Below are 18,697 nucleotides of genomic sequence, written 5' to 3' on the forward strand. Positions count from 1 at the left end.
CTACGAACAAAGCTGGTAGAGGTGATGGAATTCCAGTGGAGCTATTTCAAATCCTGAAAGATGATGCTGTGAAAGTGCTGCACTCAATATGCCAGCAAATTTGGAAAACTCAGCAGTGGCCACAGGACTAGAAAAGGTCAGTTTTCATTCCAATCCCAAAGAAAGGCAATCACAAAGAATGCTCAAACTACCACACAATTGCACTCATCTCACACTCTAGTAAAATAATGATCAAAATTCTCCAAGCCAGGCTTCAGCACTATGTGAACCATGAACTTCCTGATGTTCAAGCTGGTTTTAGAAAAGGCAGAGGAACCAGAGATCAAATAGCCAACATCTGCTGGATCATCAAAAAGTCAAGAGAGTTCCAGGAAAACATCTATTTCTGCTTTATTGACTATGCCAAAGCCTTTGACTGTGTGGATCACAATCAACTGTGGAAAATTCTGAAAGAGATGGGAATACCAGACCACCTGACCTACCTCTTGAGAAACCTGTATACAGGTCAGGAAACAACAGTTAGAACTGGACATGGAACAACAGACTGGTTCCAAATAGGAAAAGGAGTACGTCAAGCCTATATATTGTCACCCTGCTTATTTAACTTGTATGCGGAGTACATCATGAGAAACGCTGGGCTGGAAGAAGCACAAGCTGGAATCAAGGTTGCCAGGAGAAATATCAATAACCTCAGATATGCAGATGATATCACTCTTATGGCAGAAAGTGTAGAACTAAAGAGCCTGTTGATGAAAATGAAAGAGGAGAGTGAAAAAGTTGGCTTAAAGCTCAACATTCAGAAAACTAAGATCATGGCATCTGGTCCCATTACTTCATGGGAAATAGATGGGGAAACAATTGAAACAGTGGGTGACTTTATGTTTTGGGGCTCCAAAATCACTACAGAAGGTGATTGCAGCCATGAAATTAAAAGACGCTTACTCCTTGGAAGGAAAGTTATGACCAACCTAGACAGCATATTAAAAAGCAAAAAAACATTACTTTGTCAACAAAGGTCCGTCTAGTCAAGGGTATGGTTTTTCCAGTAGTCATGTATGGATGTAAGAGTTGGACCATAAAGAAAGCTGAGCGGTGAAGAATTGATGCTTTTGAACTGTGGTGTTGGAGAAGACTCTTGAGAGTCCCTTGGACTGCAAGGTGATCCAACCAGTCCATCCTAAAGGAGATCAGTCCTGGGTGTTCATTGGAAGGACTAATGCTGAAGCAGAAACTCCAATACTTTGGCCACTGATGCGAAGAATTGACTCATTTGAAAAGACCCTGATGCTAGGAAAGATTGAGGGCAGGAAGAGAAGGGAACAACAGAGGATGAGATGGTTGGATATCATCACTGACTCAACGTACATGAGTTTGGGTAAACTCCAGTTGTTGGTGATGGATAGGAAGGCCTGGTGTGCTGAGGTTCATGAGGTTGCAAAGAGTCGGACATGACTTAGCAACTGACTGAACTGAACTGACCATCCCTGAAACTTAAGGTTCAATAACTTTACATTAATTCCTCCTGTAATTAGTAATTTTCACTCTACCCACATCCAGTTCTTCTGTGAAACTAAGTATATGCACTCTGCACCTTCCAAACTCAGTCTTTGCTAGCGTGGTTCCCACAACCTGGAATGGGATCCTGTTTTCTTATTATCTTATCTGCCCCTCTAAATTGGAGCAGGAAATGACAGTCTCCTCCAGTATTCTTGCCAGGGAAGTCCCATGGACAGAGGAGCATGGCGGGCCATAATTCATGGGGTCGCAAAGAGTCAGACCCAACTTAGTGACAGAGCATGCATACACCCCTCTAAGAAACTTATCAGCCATATGGAACTTAAATATGCCAATTTCTTGAAATTTTTATCAGATTCTATAGTAGAAATGTATATGTGTCTTGTCCTTTATGTCATAATTTGAGATTTTGCTATTATATTGCACATATTTCTACTTTGTAATTCACTCATATGTTTACATTCTGTTTCCCCAGAAATTCTTTACAAATAGGGTCAATTGTTTTGGTCTCACTCTGTGGAATAAGATAGTAGATGAAGAATTTCCTTCTTGAATTGATAAGCTAAACTATATAGATAAGATTAAATGTTTTTTCTGATAAATGTCTATTTGAAGAATATTTTTATTTTTAAATCATAATTTAAGAGGCAGTACAGTTGTTTAAAGGACAGTTGAATTTGCTACTTTACCTTGGATAAGTCAACATTTTTACCCTCATATGTAATTGTAGTTGAGGATATAAATACTTACCTTCATTTGATTAGGTAATCAAATGAATGTTTGTGAACTGTTCAGACATAAGGTCACACACATGTCTACTTTGGCAATGATGATAATGATGGTTTTTCCTTCAGGACTCTTCTCTCACACCTCTAGTATAAAAGGCTGATGGAATTATGTGTATATTTCTTTATTTCCTTTGCAATATACACCTTATGTGCCAAATGGATTAATGAATTAAAAACATGTGGACAGATCCTGTTAGAGTTATAGAATTTGAACCCACTGCTCTCTCTAAATATCTTTTTAATTTTCACCTCATCATTATCCTTTCGTGATTTCCATACTGACTATTTACTTTCTTTTTGATTTCTCACCAACCCTCTCATCCTCAGAAGATATCAAGGGGCTCGTGTTCATAAATAAATGATATATAATGGCACTGGAAAGTCATGAACAGATTTTTGTGCAGACAACTTGAGCAGGGATTTACTTATACAACTGCCTCTAATCTTATTACCAAAACCAATAGAGTTATCTACTGCGGACGTAAGAATTTTCCCATGTACTCTGCCTACCGATTATGGCCGTGCTTCATTGCTGGCTTGTCATTATGACCGTATGTTTAGAGATGAGAAAAGTTTATGCTCACCTTGATTTCCATGAGGCATTACTGTGTTCTTATGACCAACTCCTCTCCCTCGAAGGAGGCTCAAAAGTGCGTTGTTTTGACCAGGTGGCAAATCAGAACCCTGAGATTTAAACCCAGCTTTATCTATGCTGATTCCCAGAGAGCATCAAGTAGGAAGCATTGCACTTTGCACTTCTCCACATCCAGAATCATCTTTAGGTGTTACCTTTGGCTTCTGAAAAAGTGGCACTCCTTTACCCGTCAATATTTTCCATTGATTATAGATTTTTGCCCTTCACTCCATTTTCTCTCATTTCCTCCAGGGTTTTTTGTAATACATTAAGTTCATGCATTTTTTTTTTTTTAAAGCTTCATCCAGTGGCTCCTTTTGCATGGCCTTAACACATGTTCAATTCTACTGTCCTACATTTCATGTGGAGAGAAGTCTTCAAAACTGATTTCAAATGTTTTTATAAGGGCTTTTCCTTGTCCTTAATCAGATTCCAGCCCTTGAAAATTTGATTTCTACTTTCACCATCCACTGACTCTGTCCCAGCTACAGTGCTCATTGACCAGCTAATATGCCCTTATTATTAATAGCGCTTATTCTTATTTGATCTATTTCAAAATTGACATTGTCCACCTCTCACTCATTCTTAAATCTCTCACATACTTGATTTCAGTGGCAACCTCTCTCTTTCCTGGTTGTCCCTTTTGTCCTTCTGTTAGACTGTTGCTTATCTTTCTTCAGTGTTTCCCTTTTTCTCCCATCCCTTAAATTTCTGTCTTCTCCATGGTAGCCTCCTGGCCCTCCCTTTCTACTTCCCTCTAATGGTTGAGTGCACTAAAATAAAGGCTGTTTGTATAGGAGTATGCTGCTGCTTTGAAAAGAAAGATACACACACATGTGTAGCTCTGTATGGTGAATAACAAAACACAAATTCATATCAAAGGATTACAGAGTTTATGGAAGCATTCTCTCATTATGAATTGCTTTATTAATTAGAGTAAGTAGTAGCAGTAAAACTATTATCTGTGATTCTGATCACTTTTAAAATTTAAACTTTAACTTCAGATTAAAAATACTACAATTTTTTTCTTTTACTATATGAGGTTATTTAATACCTCATTCCCACCTGTATTTCTAGTTATATTTCGGGATAAGCATGAACTCTCTATGCATTATTTCAGTTCTGCTAACTCTTCATGTGGTTTAGTGCCCTGTCCACACCTCATCTTCCCTCATTAATTTGTTTTTAAAGCTCTCATCTCCTTGCATATCCAGTATACTCTTTAGGACAGTTAAGTACAAGTAGCAACATCGAATTAACTAAAGCAAAAACAAAAATGAGGGAGGGGAGATGGTCATAAGGACATAGCAATGCCTCATGGAAATCAAGAGTGAGCATAAAGTTTTTACTCAGGAAAGGATTAGAGCCTGTGTTTTGGTCACTTGTAACAGCAAATCATCAGTTTCTCTAATGGTTTGTGAATTGAGAAGGGTCAGCTGGATGGTTTCTCTTGGAATCTCTCATGTGATTGTTTTTATTTATGGGCGGGTACCATGGTGACTTGTAAGCTCAAATGGACTGAACATCCAATATGGCTCCCTCATGTCTAGAAGATGATGCTCCCTGTGAGGTGAAAGCTCTCCTGGGACTCTATGGAAACACTTCTCCACAGCCTCTCTGTGTGGCTTAGGCTTTTCAGAGCATGTCAGATGGGTTCCAAGAGGGAACCCACAGGTTCCTAAGAGTTGAGTGTTCCAAAAGTGGAGAAGCGAAAGTTGCTAGCCCAGTTAAGAGCTTTTCCCATAAATGGCAAATCATTACTTTTGCCTTGTTATACCAGTCAAGGCTATCATAGGGCTAACCTAGATTTAAAGAGGTGAAGAAATAAACTCTGCCTCTTAATGGGGGAATGGTAAGAGGAGCATATGGTATTGGCACTCTTGTTGCAGCCATCTTTGGCAGTTGCTATCTACTTCAGCCTATGTTTGAAAGCCATCAATATATTTGTTAATGTGTCTCTTTTTTTCTCTCTCTGGTCATGGGCCTTTGCTATTCCTAAACTAACAGTGCAAACTAGGGACTTCATAAGCCCAGTCTCATACATAAGAAAGTTCCATGCACCCACAGAGCTTGACCAGACTTTCTTCTGTCAGTTCTGAGAGAGAACCTGATGGACCTAACTGGACATAAGCATTCCTCATGCTATAATTACATGTCTTGGGGGTAGCCAGTTATGTGACAGAGACATGGTTGTTAGTGACCCACCATTCTGAAGGGGTGAGCATTTTCCACCTAAGAAGTCAAGACCATAAACACCCTAAAGCATCTGATGCCCCCAGTGATGCACTAATATGGACCCCTAATCCCAAATTCTTTGGTTCCTGGAGAATATGTGCATGCTGCTATTTCTTATGCAATGTCATACTTCAACCACTGAAGATATTATGTATAGTAAAAATATATAGAGATTTGCTTGAGTCTTTGCTCTACTTTAAACCAGAATTCTAATCACATAAGTAAGTGGTACTTACTTCACCTTTATAATTGTTAGGATCAATATGCTAAGGATTAATATCAAGGTGTATCTGTACATTTATAACCTTGTATTCTGAAAAACTCTACCACTTAACCCATTTTCTTGGAATAATTCATATTACTCATTTCAGGGCTGTAGTTCTCTTTGGTAACTGCTAAGCAAACTGGTGTTATTTTCCAGTAATATGTACTGCAATTGACTCCAATTGGTGTGAATTAGGTTATGCTAATATGCATTATACGAATTGTTGTACGTGAAAATTTTATGGGTCCTGTGGTATAAGTTAATCATTTTCTTCTCTTATTTATGATAATCTGCCTATGACTTACATTTAAATTAGTATAATTTGACCAGTAGCTAATTTTTGCTGGATCTGACAGAAAGAAGTGAATGATTTTGTCATTTTTGTCTCTGCACACTGCAGGATATGACCCACTCCTGTAACTGGCTCAGAAGTGTATAAGTCAAATACAGGCATTCTTTTAAATACAACTTGATCATACATGTCTTTTCTCATTTTAGAAAATCATAGAAATTCTTTTGGTTATTTAAAGTCTAAAAATCAATCTCTGTAGGAAGCTATTAAGTATGTATCAGAAAGCAAGGCAGTAGAGACATTTAACTTCCCTTTCCTAGATGTTTGAAATTTACCTGAAATATAGCCTAGAATTTCTTAGTAAAGATCACTATTAAGGAATATTGTCCACATGCAACTTTCCCATTATGACTTATTGCTGCAACAGTTAGCTTTTTTTTTTTTATTAATAAAAGCTATCATCTTGTCTTTGGTCAGATTTGAATGTAAATTCAAAGGTAAAAGAATGTAACTTTCACATATTAGATATAAGTATATGCTCCCTAGGTGTGTCTGTTAGTAACTGTGCTTGTGGTGATCACAGAAGTGGGCGGCTCAGATCACCTTCAGTGAAGCTCACAGCCCCCAACTCCAGCCCTTTCCGAATCCAACCCAGTTTTTGAGCTGAGACCACATTCTTTCTAGAAGAGCCCCAACCAGTGACTGAGCATGAGATGAATGTAGGACTTGGCTGTCTCTGTTCAATGTGGGGCTTTTCCAGGGCTCCTCACTGGGTTAACATAAACCTTGTCAAATCTGCATCACAGTCTGAGGCTCTCTACCTGGGAGAGCATCCCCTGCCCCTTCAGTAATCTGCTCTGAAGCCTACCTCAGTCCCTGGAAGATCCATCTGACACATGTGATATTGACACCTGCTTATGGAAATAATTCAGAAATTACAAGAAACTATGACAAGATGATAGATTCTTAAATTGTGAAAATGTGTGTCGTATGCAAAACAACCATTTTTTTTTTTTTAAAAAGACATGGGACTGTGATAGTATTCTTTCATCCTGGAACTAATATTTCAGAGATTTGTATACAAGTCCATATTTCCCTTAGTCAGGACTTTTGTGGCCAGTTAGACAATAACCACGTCTCTTCCAAGCCCTCCTTCTGTTTTTTTCTATCAAGTCCATGACCGTTTAACTTTTTCTTTTTAAACTTTGCTTTTCTTTTGTTGTTGTTGAAGTATAATTGATTTACAGTGTTTCAGGAGTACAGAAAAATGTTCAGTAAAGCATGCTTTTCTTCAAAATAAATAGATACTTCCTACTAAAAATTATATCTGAAATAGCTGTTCGTGAACATTGATTCAAAAGGATAATTAATTTTTATTAATAATCCCAATAGGAGATAACTAAGTCATTTTGTTTTTCATAGTTTTGGGTAAGTAAAAAAAAATCTGCTTATTGTCATGTTGTAATGGGCTGGCTACATTGTAATAATGTTTTGAGAGAGTTTCTGAATTTCATTTTTTTGGAAAGTGACTTGTTCTTTGCAATAATTTGCAGAGCATGCTGACTTATAATGCTGTCCTCCCAACAGAAAATCCAATCTGATTTGACAAGTCATGAGATCAGTTTAGAAGAAATGAAGAAACATTACCAAGGAAAGGAAACTGCTCAACGGGTACTATCCCAAATTGAAGTGGCACAGGTACATATTATTCCATTAACTAAGGACCTTGTTTTAGTTGGATATTAAAATATTTTTTACATTAGATAACTTGCTTACTAACAAATTGAGGTTAAGGGCATTATTTGAAAGCTACAAATGATAAATAAATGATACATACTATATTGAATTATACATTTTAAGGATAAAATAGATTAATAAATTGTCTTTTATTTAGTATCACATTAAGAATGATTGCTGAATTCTCCCAAATGCATGTGTTCTTTGTGCTGGACAAATGGAAAATGTGTTGCTTTAGTTTGTTTTTATTTCTAGCCTTGTGTATCTTCCAGAATAAAGGAAAATACATTAACAAAAGTATGACTGGTTATTGTTCGGAAGGCAAAATAAAATCCATGTTTTCTTACACTGTCTTTACAGAAAAAAATGCAAGATGTTTCCATGAAATTTCGATTGTTCCAGAAGCCAGCCAATTTTGAGCAGCGTCTACAGGAAAGTAAGATGATTTTAGATGAAGTGAAGATGCACTTGCCCGCACTGGAAACAAAGAGTGTTGAACAGGAAGTAGTACAGTCACAGTTAAATCATTGTGTGGTATGTATTGCTGACGGCAAATATGCAGCTACCCCTTGACTTCCTTATTGGAATGAGGAGAACAGTATTTGGTATAAGAACAAAAATTTGCACAAGTGAATTGAGAGACAAGAACTATTATTGAAATAGTAGCTGCTTAATGTCCCTTCCGCAAATGTCTTCTTTGAGTCTATAATTTTCCAAGGCCTATGCAGAATATCATCTTTGTTTAATTCTTATAGAACTTTGAAAATATTTTAAAATGGAAATCCTGAAAAAGAATATACTGGTCTGGAAACAGCAACAGTGAAAGTATCTGCAATAGTAAAAACGATTCTAGAAATGAGTGCCAAGGAAGCAAAGCAATCCACACAAGTCATCTTTAATTCTCAGGTGAAGGTTGCTCAGTCATGTCTGACTCGGGCTTCTCTGTCCATGGAATTCTCTAGGCAAGAATACTAGAGTGAGTAGCCTTTCCCTTCTCCAGGGGATCTTCCCAACCCAGGGATCAAACCCAGGTCTCCTGCATTGCAGGCAGATTCTTTACCATCTGAGCCACTGGGGAAGCCCAAGAAAACTGGAGTGGGTAGCCTATCCTTTCTCCAGGGTATCTTCCTGACCCAGGGATCAAACTGGGGTTTCCTGCATTGCAGGTGAATTCTTTACCAGCTGAACTGCCAGGGAAGCCCTTAATTCTCAGGGCCACAGGTTCAATGAGAGAATTTAAAGACAAACATCAAGTGCAAAGCAAAAGCAAGATTCCAAGCCAGGCATGCTTACTCCAAATCCTAGTATCTTTCCATTTAAAGTCAGGCCTGGATATGCAATGAAATTCTGCCAGACAACAAAGACAGAATAAATAGGTATGGAAGATATAATTATCCTGTAGTGTAAATCTTCACTAAAAGGATTTCGAGTAGTGTTCTTTGTTGCAGTTATTGAAAATTCACCAAGCCAGATGACTTCTCTGATAACATGGAGCTGAATTATGAAGTCATCTACTAGAGTAACACAAGTATTAATATAAATCTGTGTGTACTATGGAATGTCAAGGTAGAAATCCACATAGAAAACACAGAGTGCTATTAACATTAAAGGGAAAAAGTTTGTCTATTGAGCACTTTGTGCTTAAAGTATTGTTTCTGCTTCTGTTCCATAACATAAATGAAAAAGAAACCCTTAGGTTCATTATCATCATATCATTATGAATGGGAAAATATTCTTTGTAAACAAAAATTGTATTTGTGAAAAATTATGGAATAAATTTTATTCAGCAATATTGCTTAGTAAGGAAAGCTGCATTTTGCTGCTGCTGCTGCTAAGTCGCTTCAGTCGTGTCCGACTCTGTGCGACCCCAGAGATGGCAGCCCACCTGGCTCCCCCGTCCCTGGGATTCTCCAGGCAAGAACACTGGAGTGAGTTGCCATTTCCTTCTCCAATGCATGCAAGTGGCATCATTATTATAAATATTCTTACCCCCAAGAGAAATTTTGAATATAGTTATATATATATTAGAGGAATGGCAACCCACTCCAGTGTTCTTGCCTGGAGAATTCCAGGGACAGAGGAGCCTGGTGGGCTGCCGTTTGTGGGGTCGCACAGAATCAGACACGACTGAGGCGACTTAGCAGCAGCAGCAGCATATATATTAGATAAGTAACATTGGGAATACATGGGAGTACATGTTATCTTATATTTTTTCAAAAAATTGAAAGCAAAATGACCTAAGTACATAATCATCATGGCTAAATATATTCACAGAGGGCAAGCTGTTCATTCTTCTAGGAACAAGTCTCTAATGGTACTTCATAAATCTTTTCTGTTAGTCATTATGAACTGGAAAAAAAAAAAAGCAAAACGCTACCTACAGCCAGGTATTGCTATGCCCCGACTCAGCTCAGTACAGAGGAAACAGATTAAAGTGTTTCCTCAATCTGTTTCTCAGGTGATCCAAACAAGTCACCTTAATTTCTCAGGTGAAAGTTGCTCAGTTGTGTCTGACTCTTTTGTGACTCCATGGACTTTAGCCCACCAAGATCCTCTGTCCATGAAATTCTTTAGGCAAGAATACTGGAGTGGGTAGCCTTTCCCTTCTCGAGGGGATCTTCCCAACCCATGGATCAAACCCAGGTCTCCCACACTGCAGGTGGATTCTTTACCATCTGAACCACCAGGAAAGCCTAAGAAAACTGAAGTGGGTAGCCTTCCCCTTCTCCAGGGAATCTTCCCAACCTAGGTATCGAACCCAGGTCTCCTGCATTGCAGGTGGATTCTTTATCATCTGTTTCTGCTTCTGGTTTAAATGTTAGGACCAATTCAGGTCATCCTTCCATAAGGATATATTTTCTTTACAACATTTGTATTTTTCATTATTAAGATGCTCAGTTCAGTTCAGTCACTCAGTCGTGTCCGACTCTTTGCGACCCCATGAATCGCAGCACGCCAGGCCTCCCTGTCCATCACCAACTCCCAGAGTTCACTCAAACTCATGTCCATCGAGTCGGTAATGCCATCCAGCCATCTCATCCCCTGTTGTCCCCTTCTCCTCCTGCCCCCAATCCCTCCCAGCATGAGAGTCTTTTCCAATGAGTCAACTCTTTGCATGAGGTGGCCAAAGTACTGGAGTTTCAGCTTTAGCATCATTCCTTCCAAGGAAATCCCAGGGCTGATCTCCTTCAGAATGGACTGGTTGGATCTCCTTGCAGTCCAAGGGACTCTCAAGAGTCTTCTCCAACACCACAATCATGGCCTTTGCTTTCAAGATTTTTGTTCTGTTAAAGTCTTAAAAACATGAACACAAACACATGTAAAAACTTATTTCCCTTTCTTAATGATAAATATTCTCTCTATTGAATGAAGTGATGAAATTGGCTATCAGTTCTGTGGTTCAGCTGCTAAAGAATCCACCTACAATGCAGGAAACCTGGGTTGGGAAGATCCCCTGGAGAAAGGAAAGGCTACCCACTCCAGTATTCTGGCCTAGAAAATTTCATGGAATATGTAGTCCATGGGTTTGCAAAGAGTCGGACATGACTGAGCGACTTTCATTTTCATAAAAGTAAATCATTAACATTTAAAGTTTTTTTTTTTTTTAACATTTAAAATAGTCATTTGGAAATATCTCGGATTCCAGAATTTAGGAATTGAATCCCAGTGTGACAGTTAATGATTTAAATGTTTATAAATACCCAGATATATTTATATTTTCTAAAAGAAGTAAATTAATTAAAAAAAAATGAAAAGCTCAGAAAGAACTCACAAGTATTAATAAAGAAATATTAACAACTTCAAGTGATCACCAAAGGGAGAATTAAGGTGAAAATAGTTATGTATGTAGCCTTAATGAATAGGATAATTGCTCAGCGTTCACAAAATGCTTTGTTTTCATTGATTTTAAACTGAAAAGGAAAAAAAGCAAACTTAATTTCTATTCCAACTCCCAAATAACAGTACTTGTAATACCTACTAGCAACTTTATTTCTCAGGGCCAATAAGTATTTGTTGTTCAGACTCACCATTGAACAACTTAATGTGACAATATATAATGTAAACTATTACATATGCCTGTATACATATACATGTGTACACATATGCATGCGTACATACACACATACATTCAAACATACGTATCTTTCCAAGTAAAGTAACTACAAGAGAAAGCTATGACACTTGTTTAATGAGGATTTGTTACAGCAGGATACTGTTGTGAACCAATATATGTGTTCTTTAGAGCTGTGATGTACTTATGAGTTTTAGGTAATACTTTATATTAGTCTACATTTAATTGATCAGCTCCATTAAGAAAATAAATTTATATCATTTTATTAACATTCAAGATTATATTCCCTCCTTTTATGTGATTTAATATGTGTTAGAATTACAATCTGGCAATTCAGACATTTTAACCCGACTATAACGTAGCACTGTGAGAATAGTGTCTAGCTTGGCCACCACTGATTCTCTAGTGACTCAAATACTGTCTAGTATAAATAGGCATTCAATAAACACCTGGGGAATGAGTAAATGAATTTTTCCCAAGTCACAGCTAGAATTATGTAATTACAAAATTTAAAATAGAAGTCATATAGCTTTTAAAAATGAACTTTGTAAACATGGGATGAAGAATTAAATATATGCATGATGTACCCTTACTTTGGTAAGAATAACTGCACAATATGCATGCCTGTGTATGTACATGTAATTACAACTAGAAGAATTAAATCAATAAGAAATTTCAAAAGCTAAATATTGACCACAGCTGCAAAATGCTACTTTGTTAAAACTGAAACCATAAAATAGCAATTCAGGTGATCTCTACTCAAATTTTTTTTTTTTTAATGATAGTATGAATCAGACACTATTGCTTATTCTATTTTGTTTTATGTTTTAACTTAGAACTTGTATAAAAGTCTGAGTGAAGTGAAGTCTGAAGTGGAAATGGTGATTAAAACTGGACGTCAAATTGTACAGAAGAAGCAGACGGAAAACCCTAAAGAGCTTGATGAAAGAGTAACGGCTTTGAAATTGCATTATAATGAGCTGGGAGCAAAGGTGTGTGCTGAAATCATGAATACTGGCTACTTCCCAGTTTTCTTATATATTGTAAAGCAAGAGTCAGTAATTATGTGCGATTGATATGTTAGATAGTCTAAATCATTTACTTCCTACAGATAGATACATGTATACATGGATACAGATATATATACATACAGACAGACATATATACATACATAGAGATACATTCCCATGTGTGATTCTTATTTAGAAACAATAATTAGTGAGTCTCTACATTGCAGACCATATTAAAAAATACATAAAACTCAGAGACATTTTTATTGGTCCATCAGATAGTTCTGAAAGAGTTCCATTGTTCTAAACCTGTCCCTTCTTTTCATTGTATATATTTACTTGTGATGACTGAAAGGCTGGTAATTTTATAAACTAAGATGCCTACTTATTTTTAGGTATAATGGAATTGATACATTCTACATAGACACAGCTTTACTGAGACCAATTTGGAGAAAAGAGTCTATTAATATTTTTACAGCTCAGGTTTCCAATTTTATTTAATATAACAACATCAATGAGAAAATTGTCACTTCATCTTAGACACAAATGTAAATGCTTGCCCACATTTGAGGACTAGCCATGCAGAGGCAGAATTGTAATACTGCACCCTGAAAGTAGATTGAAGGTTATGACCTAAAGCTACGAATTGCAAATTACTTATCACTGAGAGAAAGTGAATTTTAGATTCAAATGAAAATCTGAAAATAATGATTCTTATTAGTTGACAGTCTGAAACCATAAACACTGGGCACTTCCCACTTTCCTTATATATTGTAAAGCAAGAGTCAGTAATTATGTACAATTGATATCTTAAAAAGTCTAAATTATTTATTTTAAAAACCTTCTAATTTATATTTCACATATTTTGAAAGAGTCTGCTTTTTCAAGTATAAATTATTGCCTGGGCCTTTTCTTTGCCTTGAAGAATTTGCACAAGGTCTTTGCAAGAGTAAATTTAATATGCTGCTGCTGCTAAGTCGCTTCAGTCATGTCTGACTCTGTGTGACCCCATAGACGGCAGCCCAGCTGGCTCCCCCGTCCCTGGGATTCTCTAGGCAAGAACACTGGAGTGGGTTGCCATTTCCTTCTCCAATGCATGAAAGTGAAAAGTCAAAGTGAAGTCACTCAGTCGTGTCCGACTCTAGCGACCCCATGGACTGCAGCCTACCAGGCTCCTCCATCCATGGGATTTTCCAGGCAAGAGTACTGAAGTGGGGTGCCATTGCCTTCTCCAAAATTTAACATAAATAATGTAGAATAAATCACTTAGAATTTAGAACAGTAAAAATGACATTAGAAGACTATTAGTGCCCTGAATTGATTATTATTAAGGGGTGAATGGTTCTTCTGAGGATATAAAGACCTATTTATTCCTGAAAATACATGTTTGAAAGTGTATGTTTATCTACCCATTTGGCACTAAGTAATATCATTAAAGCAAAATGAATGATTACTAAGAAATCATACTTAGTTTTAAAAACATGACAGAACACTGAAAAAAATGTAGGGCAGGCATTTATTTTTGAAATAAAGATTTAGAAACATTAGTGGTAAAGGGAATATGTATACATATCATATTACAGAAAATGGCAAAGTCACATATTCCCTTCCTGAGAAAAAAATGTCCATATTTAAATCTTCTAAGTACCTTCAGCAGTGATGGTTTTCTTTTATGAAAACAAAGGAAATGGGATATCTTAATCTATTATCCTTTTGTATAAATATACAAGCCATTCTATTTTAATCATATTCAGATTTTATATCATTTTTACTTGCCTCAGTTCAGTCTATATATGTTAATTTTTGTATTAATCAGCTTAGGCTACCATGACAAAATACCATAGAGTAGGTGGCTTAAACAAGAATATTTTGTTTCTCACAGTTCTGGAGGCTAAGAAGTTCAAGATCAAGGTGTCAGTCTAGTAAGGACCCTCACCCTGGCTTGCAGAAAGCCACTTTCTTACTGTATTCTTACACAATGGAGAGGGAGGGAGAGTATGAGGGATGGGGGGGAGGAAAGAAGAGGATGAGAGGGATGGAAAGAGTGGGAGGGATAACTTTTCCTTCCTCTGCTAGTAGGGCCATAATCCAGTCTGATTAGGGTCACATCCTTATGACTTCATTTAACCTTAATTACTTTCTAAACAGCCTGTATTCAGATACAGGTCACATGCGGGCTTAGGTTTCAACTTATCGATTTGCAGGAATTTCAGTTCCATCCATGATCCTTTTCTTAAAACAGTTTCATTAGTTTGATTAATATTACCAACTTAGCTTAATTGTTCATTGACTAAAAATCAAAGAGTTTCTTATCTAAATCTATTTCGTTTCATCAAGAGATATTACACCTAGCAATATAGATATAATAATACTTACAGTTCCTTAAATGGCCCTTGTATACTTTAAATTATATGACAATATACATAAATAGCAATACTCATTGCAACTTCAAATGCTCATACTCAAAGTCTCAATATTCATGTCAGCCTCAGGTACATGTTTAAGTGTTCATGAAACAGTGATGGCTGAAAGTTTCTACTGCAGGTGGCACTATTTTAAATGTATCATTTCTCCAGCAAAATAAGAAAAAGTGTAAAACTCAATTTTCCTTAAGATGGCAGTATCTCCTGTTTTATTAAAACATATTTAGCTGGATATAAACAAAATCAAATAAATAAAAATCAATAAGGCATGAGCTCTGGGAAGATAGAATTTCTTTGAAATACTGAATCTAGAATTCTTTTCTATCAATAATGCATAGAAAAAATAACTATGCATAGAAACACACCATGAAGGTGTATATTTTTTCCTGCTACACACAAATAAAATCCTTACACTCAAAATGGCAAATGCTTTCACTTCTCTGAAGGGAAGAATAGTAGGAAAGATCTGTAAAACAAACACTGAATTTGCAGCTTCAACAAATGTGTGCACACCTCTGTTAAAGAAGCAAATTTTGTTGAATATTTGTATTTGTCTCAAAATTTCAGGGTATTTATTTTCATTGCAACATTTAATTAAAAAAATCTTCACTGTGCTATTTCTTCATGCTTATGGCTGCATTATTGGTTGTAAAAAATATATACATATATGTATATGTGTATATATATATGGGGGGGTGGTTCCCTGGTGGCTCAGTAGTAGAGAATCCATCTCTAAGCAGGAAATGTGGGTTCGACCTCGATCTCTGAGTCAGAAAGATCCCCTGGAGAAGGAAATGGCAACGCACTCCAGTATTCTTGCCTGGGAAATCCCATGGACAGAGGAGCCTGGTGGGCTACAGTCCATGGGGTACCAAAAGAGTCAGACATGACTTAGAGACTAAACAACAGCAACAAAATATATATGTGTGTATATCTTCTCAGAGCTAATATATCATGGATTTTTATTTATTCTATTTTTGTTTACACACCCACATATATATCAAGAGATAATAGATTCTGGGCTTTTTATTAAAGCCAACCAACCCATTCCTAAGATGTAGGAACATCAGAAGAGTGGTGGAGAAACACAAATTTGTTCATTCTCTGTGTAAGAACATGGAAGAATTTGACTTTGAGAGTCTTAGTTTTAAACACTGAGAACTGAAACACAGGATTAAATCATGATTTTCTCTATTAATGAGGGTAAAACTGTGTTATGGTGCTAACTTTTTTTACTCCCTTTAAATGATAAATTAATGTTTAAGGAGAAAGTGACCTATTGTGTTGTTTTTGTGCTAAAGTGAGACACTTCAATGATGCAATGACAATAAAATCAACTGTTCTAAATATTTTACAAATATCTTTGCCTCTGAGACAAATAGTATTTTTTGCCCATTTTGATTACTTAACAGCAAGGGCGAGCCTCATTTGTATATCAGTTCAGTTCAGTTCAGTTCAGTCGCTCAGTCATGTCTGACTCTTTGCGACCCCATGAATCGCAGCACGCCAGGCCTCCCTGTCCATCACCGACTCCCGGAGTTCACTCAAACTCACATCCATTGAGTCAGTGATGCCATCCAGCCATCTCATTCTCTGTTGTACCCTTCTCCTCCTGCCTTCAATCCCTCCCAGCATCAGAGTCTTTTCCAGTGAGTCAACTCTTTGCATGAGGTGGCCAAAGTATTGGAGTTTCAGCTTTAGCATCAGTCCCTCCAAAGAACACCCATATAGAGGATTGTAAATGTTGCCCATCTCTTTGACAGATGATTGAAGGTTTTCTAAAAGAAACATGCCATGTCTTCAGTTTGACTTATATCCTTTTATTTATTTAAAAACTGTGGCCATAAATTAATTTTATTTATATTAGAGAAAATAATAGTAGCTTTTCTTTCTCCCTGATACAGGATGCTATCTTTTGGATAAAGGATCTCATCTTTCATAGACTGTGTTTATTCACTATTAATATTCAGAATACATAATATTTCTAAAATATGATTTTTTTCAAGAAGAAGGTATTTAAAATGACAAAAATATGAAAGTTCCAATTAAGTAGCCATAATTAAACTTGAATTGAAAAAGTAAACCAACTTTACAATATTGTATTGGTTTTGCCATATATCAACAAAAAAAAAAGAAAAGAAAAAGTAAACCAAATTACATTTTATGGTCATTCTTTTCAGGTAACAGAAAGAAAGCAACAGTTGGAGAAATGCTTGAAATTGTCCCGTAAGATGCGAAAGGAAATGAATGCCTTGACAGAATGGCTGGCAGCTACAGATTTGGAACTGACAAAGAGATCAGCAGTTGAAGGAATGCCTAGTAATTTGGATTCTGAAGTTGCCTGGGGAAAGGTAAAACCCATATCACTGAAGGTTATTTTTAACATATATGAGGACATAGTGTAATTTGATTTTTTAAGGAGCTGTTAATGTACAACAATAATAGAACTGTAAATATTATCATGCTTCATTTTCCCTTTCCTCAAAAATTCATCAGTAGTTGAACTGTATATTTCAGAATCACACTAAAGCCAGTGGGAACCTTCAGCAAGATTTTCTCCAATGGTTATTTAGAATTAGGTAGGTTCTGAATAAGTCCTTAAAATATATATACATCATTAGTCAGAAAGTCAGTTCAAAGATGTGACTCTGTGTTCCCTAGCTTGGTTAAGAGAGACTATTCAGATGGACCCCACAACCATGAGGAAGGCAAAGATGCAGAGACTTCAGACAGTTAGGCTGGACAGACTTGCAAGATGAGCAAGTTATTGATGTCACAATCATAAAAAATCTCATGGGGTCTTTATGGCCCCTGTCATTTCCACCACCAAACAGCCCTGCTGCTGCTGCTGCTGCTAAGTCGCTTCAGTGGTGTCCAACTCTGTGCGACCCCATGGACGGCAGCCCACCAGGCTCCCCGTCCCTGGGATTCTCCAGGAAAAAACACTGGAGTGGGTTGCCATTTCCTTCTCCAATGCATGAAAGTAAAAAGTGAAAGTGAAGTTGCTCAGTCATGTCCGACTCCTAGCGACCCCATGGACTACAGCCCACCAGGCTCCTCCGTCCATGGGATTTTCCAGGCAAGAGACTGGAGTTGGGTGCCATTGCCTTCTCCCCAAACAGCCCTGGGTTTCTCTTAATCCTCAGCTTGTGGATTCTTAGTGTTTCTCTGACAGCCAGTCAGACATCATTGTTCTCTACAATTCAAGGTCAAAGCACCAATAGCTTAATTTTTTTTTCAGTTGACATATTACTGGATTACTTGAAAGTATGTTGATATAAACTAAATAGTTGATATTAATAGTGTGTTTTCACCTTAAACTTTGCCAAGCCACTGGTCACTTAGAAAAAAATCAATCATAGCACAACCCGCTTCCTCAATTTTTTTTAAATTAACAAACCCATGCCTGCATTAACTATATGTTTAAGATATCTGTGCTTTATTTTTAATGCAAGATTTATATCTGGATTAACCAAATTTGGGAACTTTAATTGCATTATGTAAAAACTTAGTCCTACAGTGAGACCAAAACTGAAAACTGATTTTCTTCATGTAGATTTGGATGACATGCAGTTGTAAAGATTTATTAACTACACTTTATTTTCAAATAAACAGTAGAGAATGAATTTCTTTTTTCTTCCTGTTCAGAATAGATTTGTTAGAGATAAGATATTGACTTACAGTTACTAGTTCAGGATCATATATATTGTGAAATCATTAGAGTAG

General features: G+C 36.8%; 1 protein-coding gene across 10 annotated transcripts in view; it reads left to right on the top strand.

Moving 5' to 3' along the window:
• Positions 1 to 18,697, top strand: part of DMD (dystrophin) — a 2,228,404-nt gene that overhangs the window by 873,530 nt on the left and 1,336,177 nt on the right. For all 10 annotated transcript variants that reach the window (XM_061410475.1, XM_061410469.1, XM_061410467.1 and 7 more), the window contains 4 exons: positions 7,317 to 7,427; positions 7,827 to 8,000; positions 12,375 to 12,530; positions 17,152 to 17,322. In XM_061410475.1, the coding sequence (XP_061266459.1) occupies positions 7,317 to 7,427; positions 7,827 to 8,000; positions 12,375 to 12,530; positions 17,152 to 17,322 (612 nt within the window). The remainder of the gene's footprint in view (positions 1 to 7,316; positions 7,428 to 7,826; positions 8,001 to 12,374; positions 12,531 to 17,151; positions 17,323 to 18,697) is intronic.

This window comes from Bos javanicus, chromosome X (genome assembly GCF_032452875.1).
Source record: "Bos javanicus breed banteng chromosome X, ARS-OSU_banteng_1.0, whole genome shotgun sequence".
NCBI classification, from domain to species: domain Eukaryota; kingdom Metazoa; phylum Chordata; class Mammalia; order Artiodactyla; family Bovidae; genus Bos; species Bos javanicus.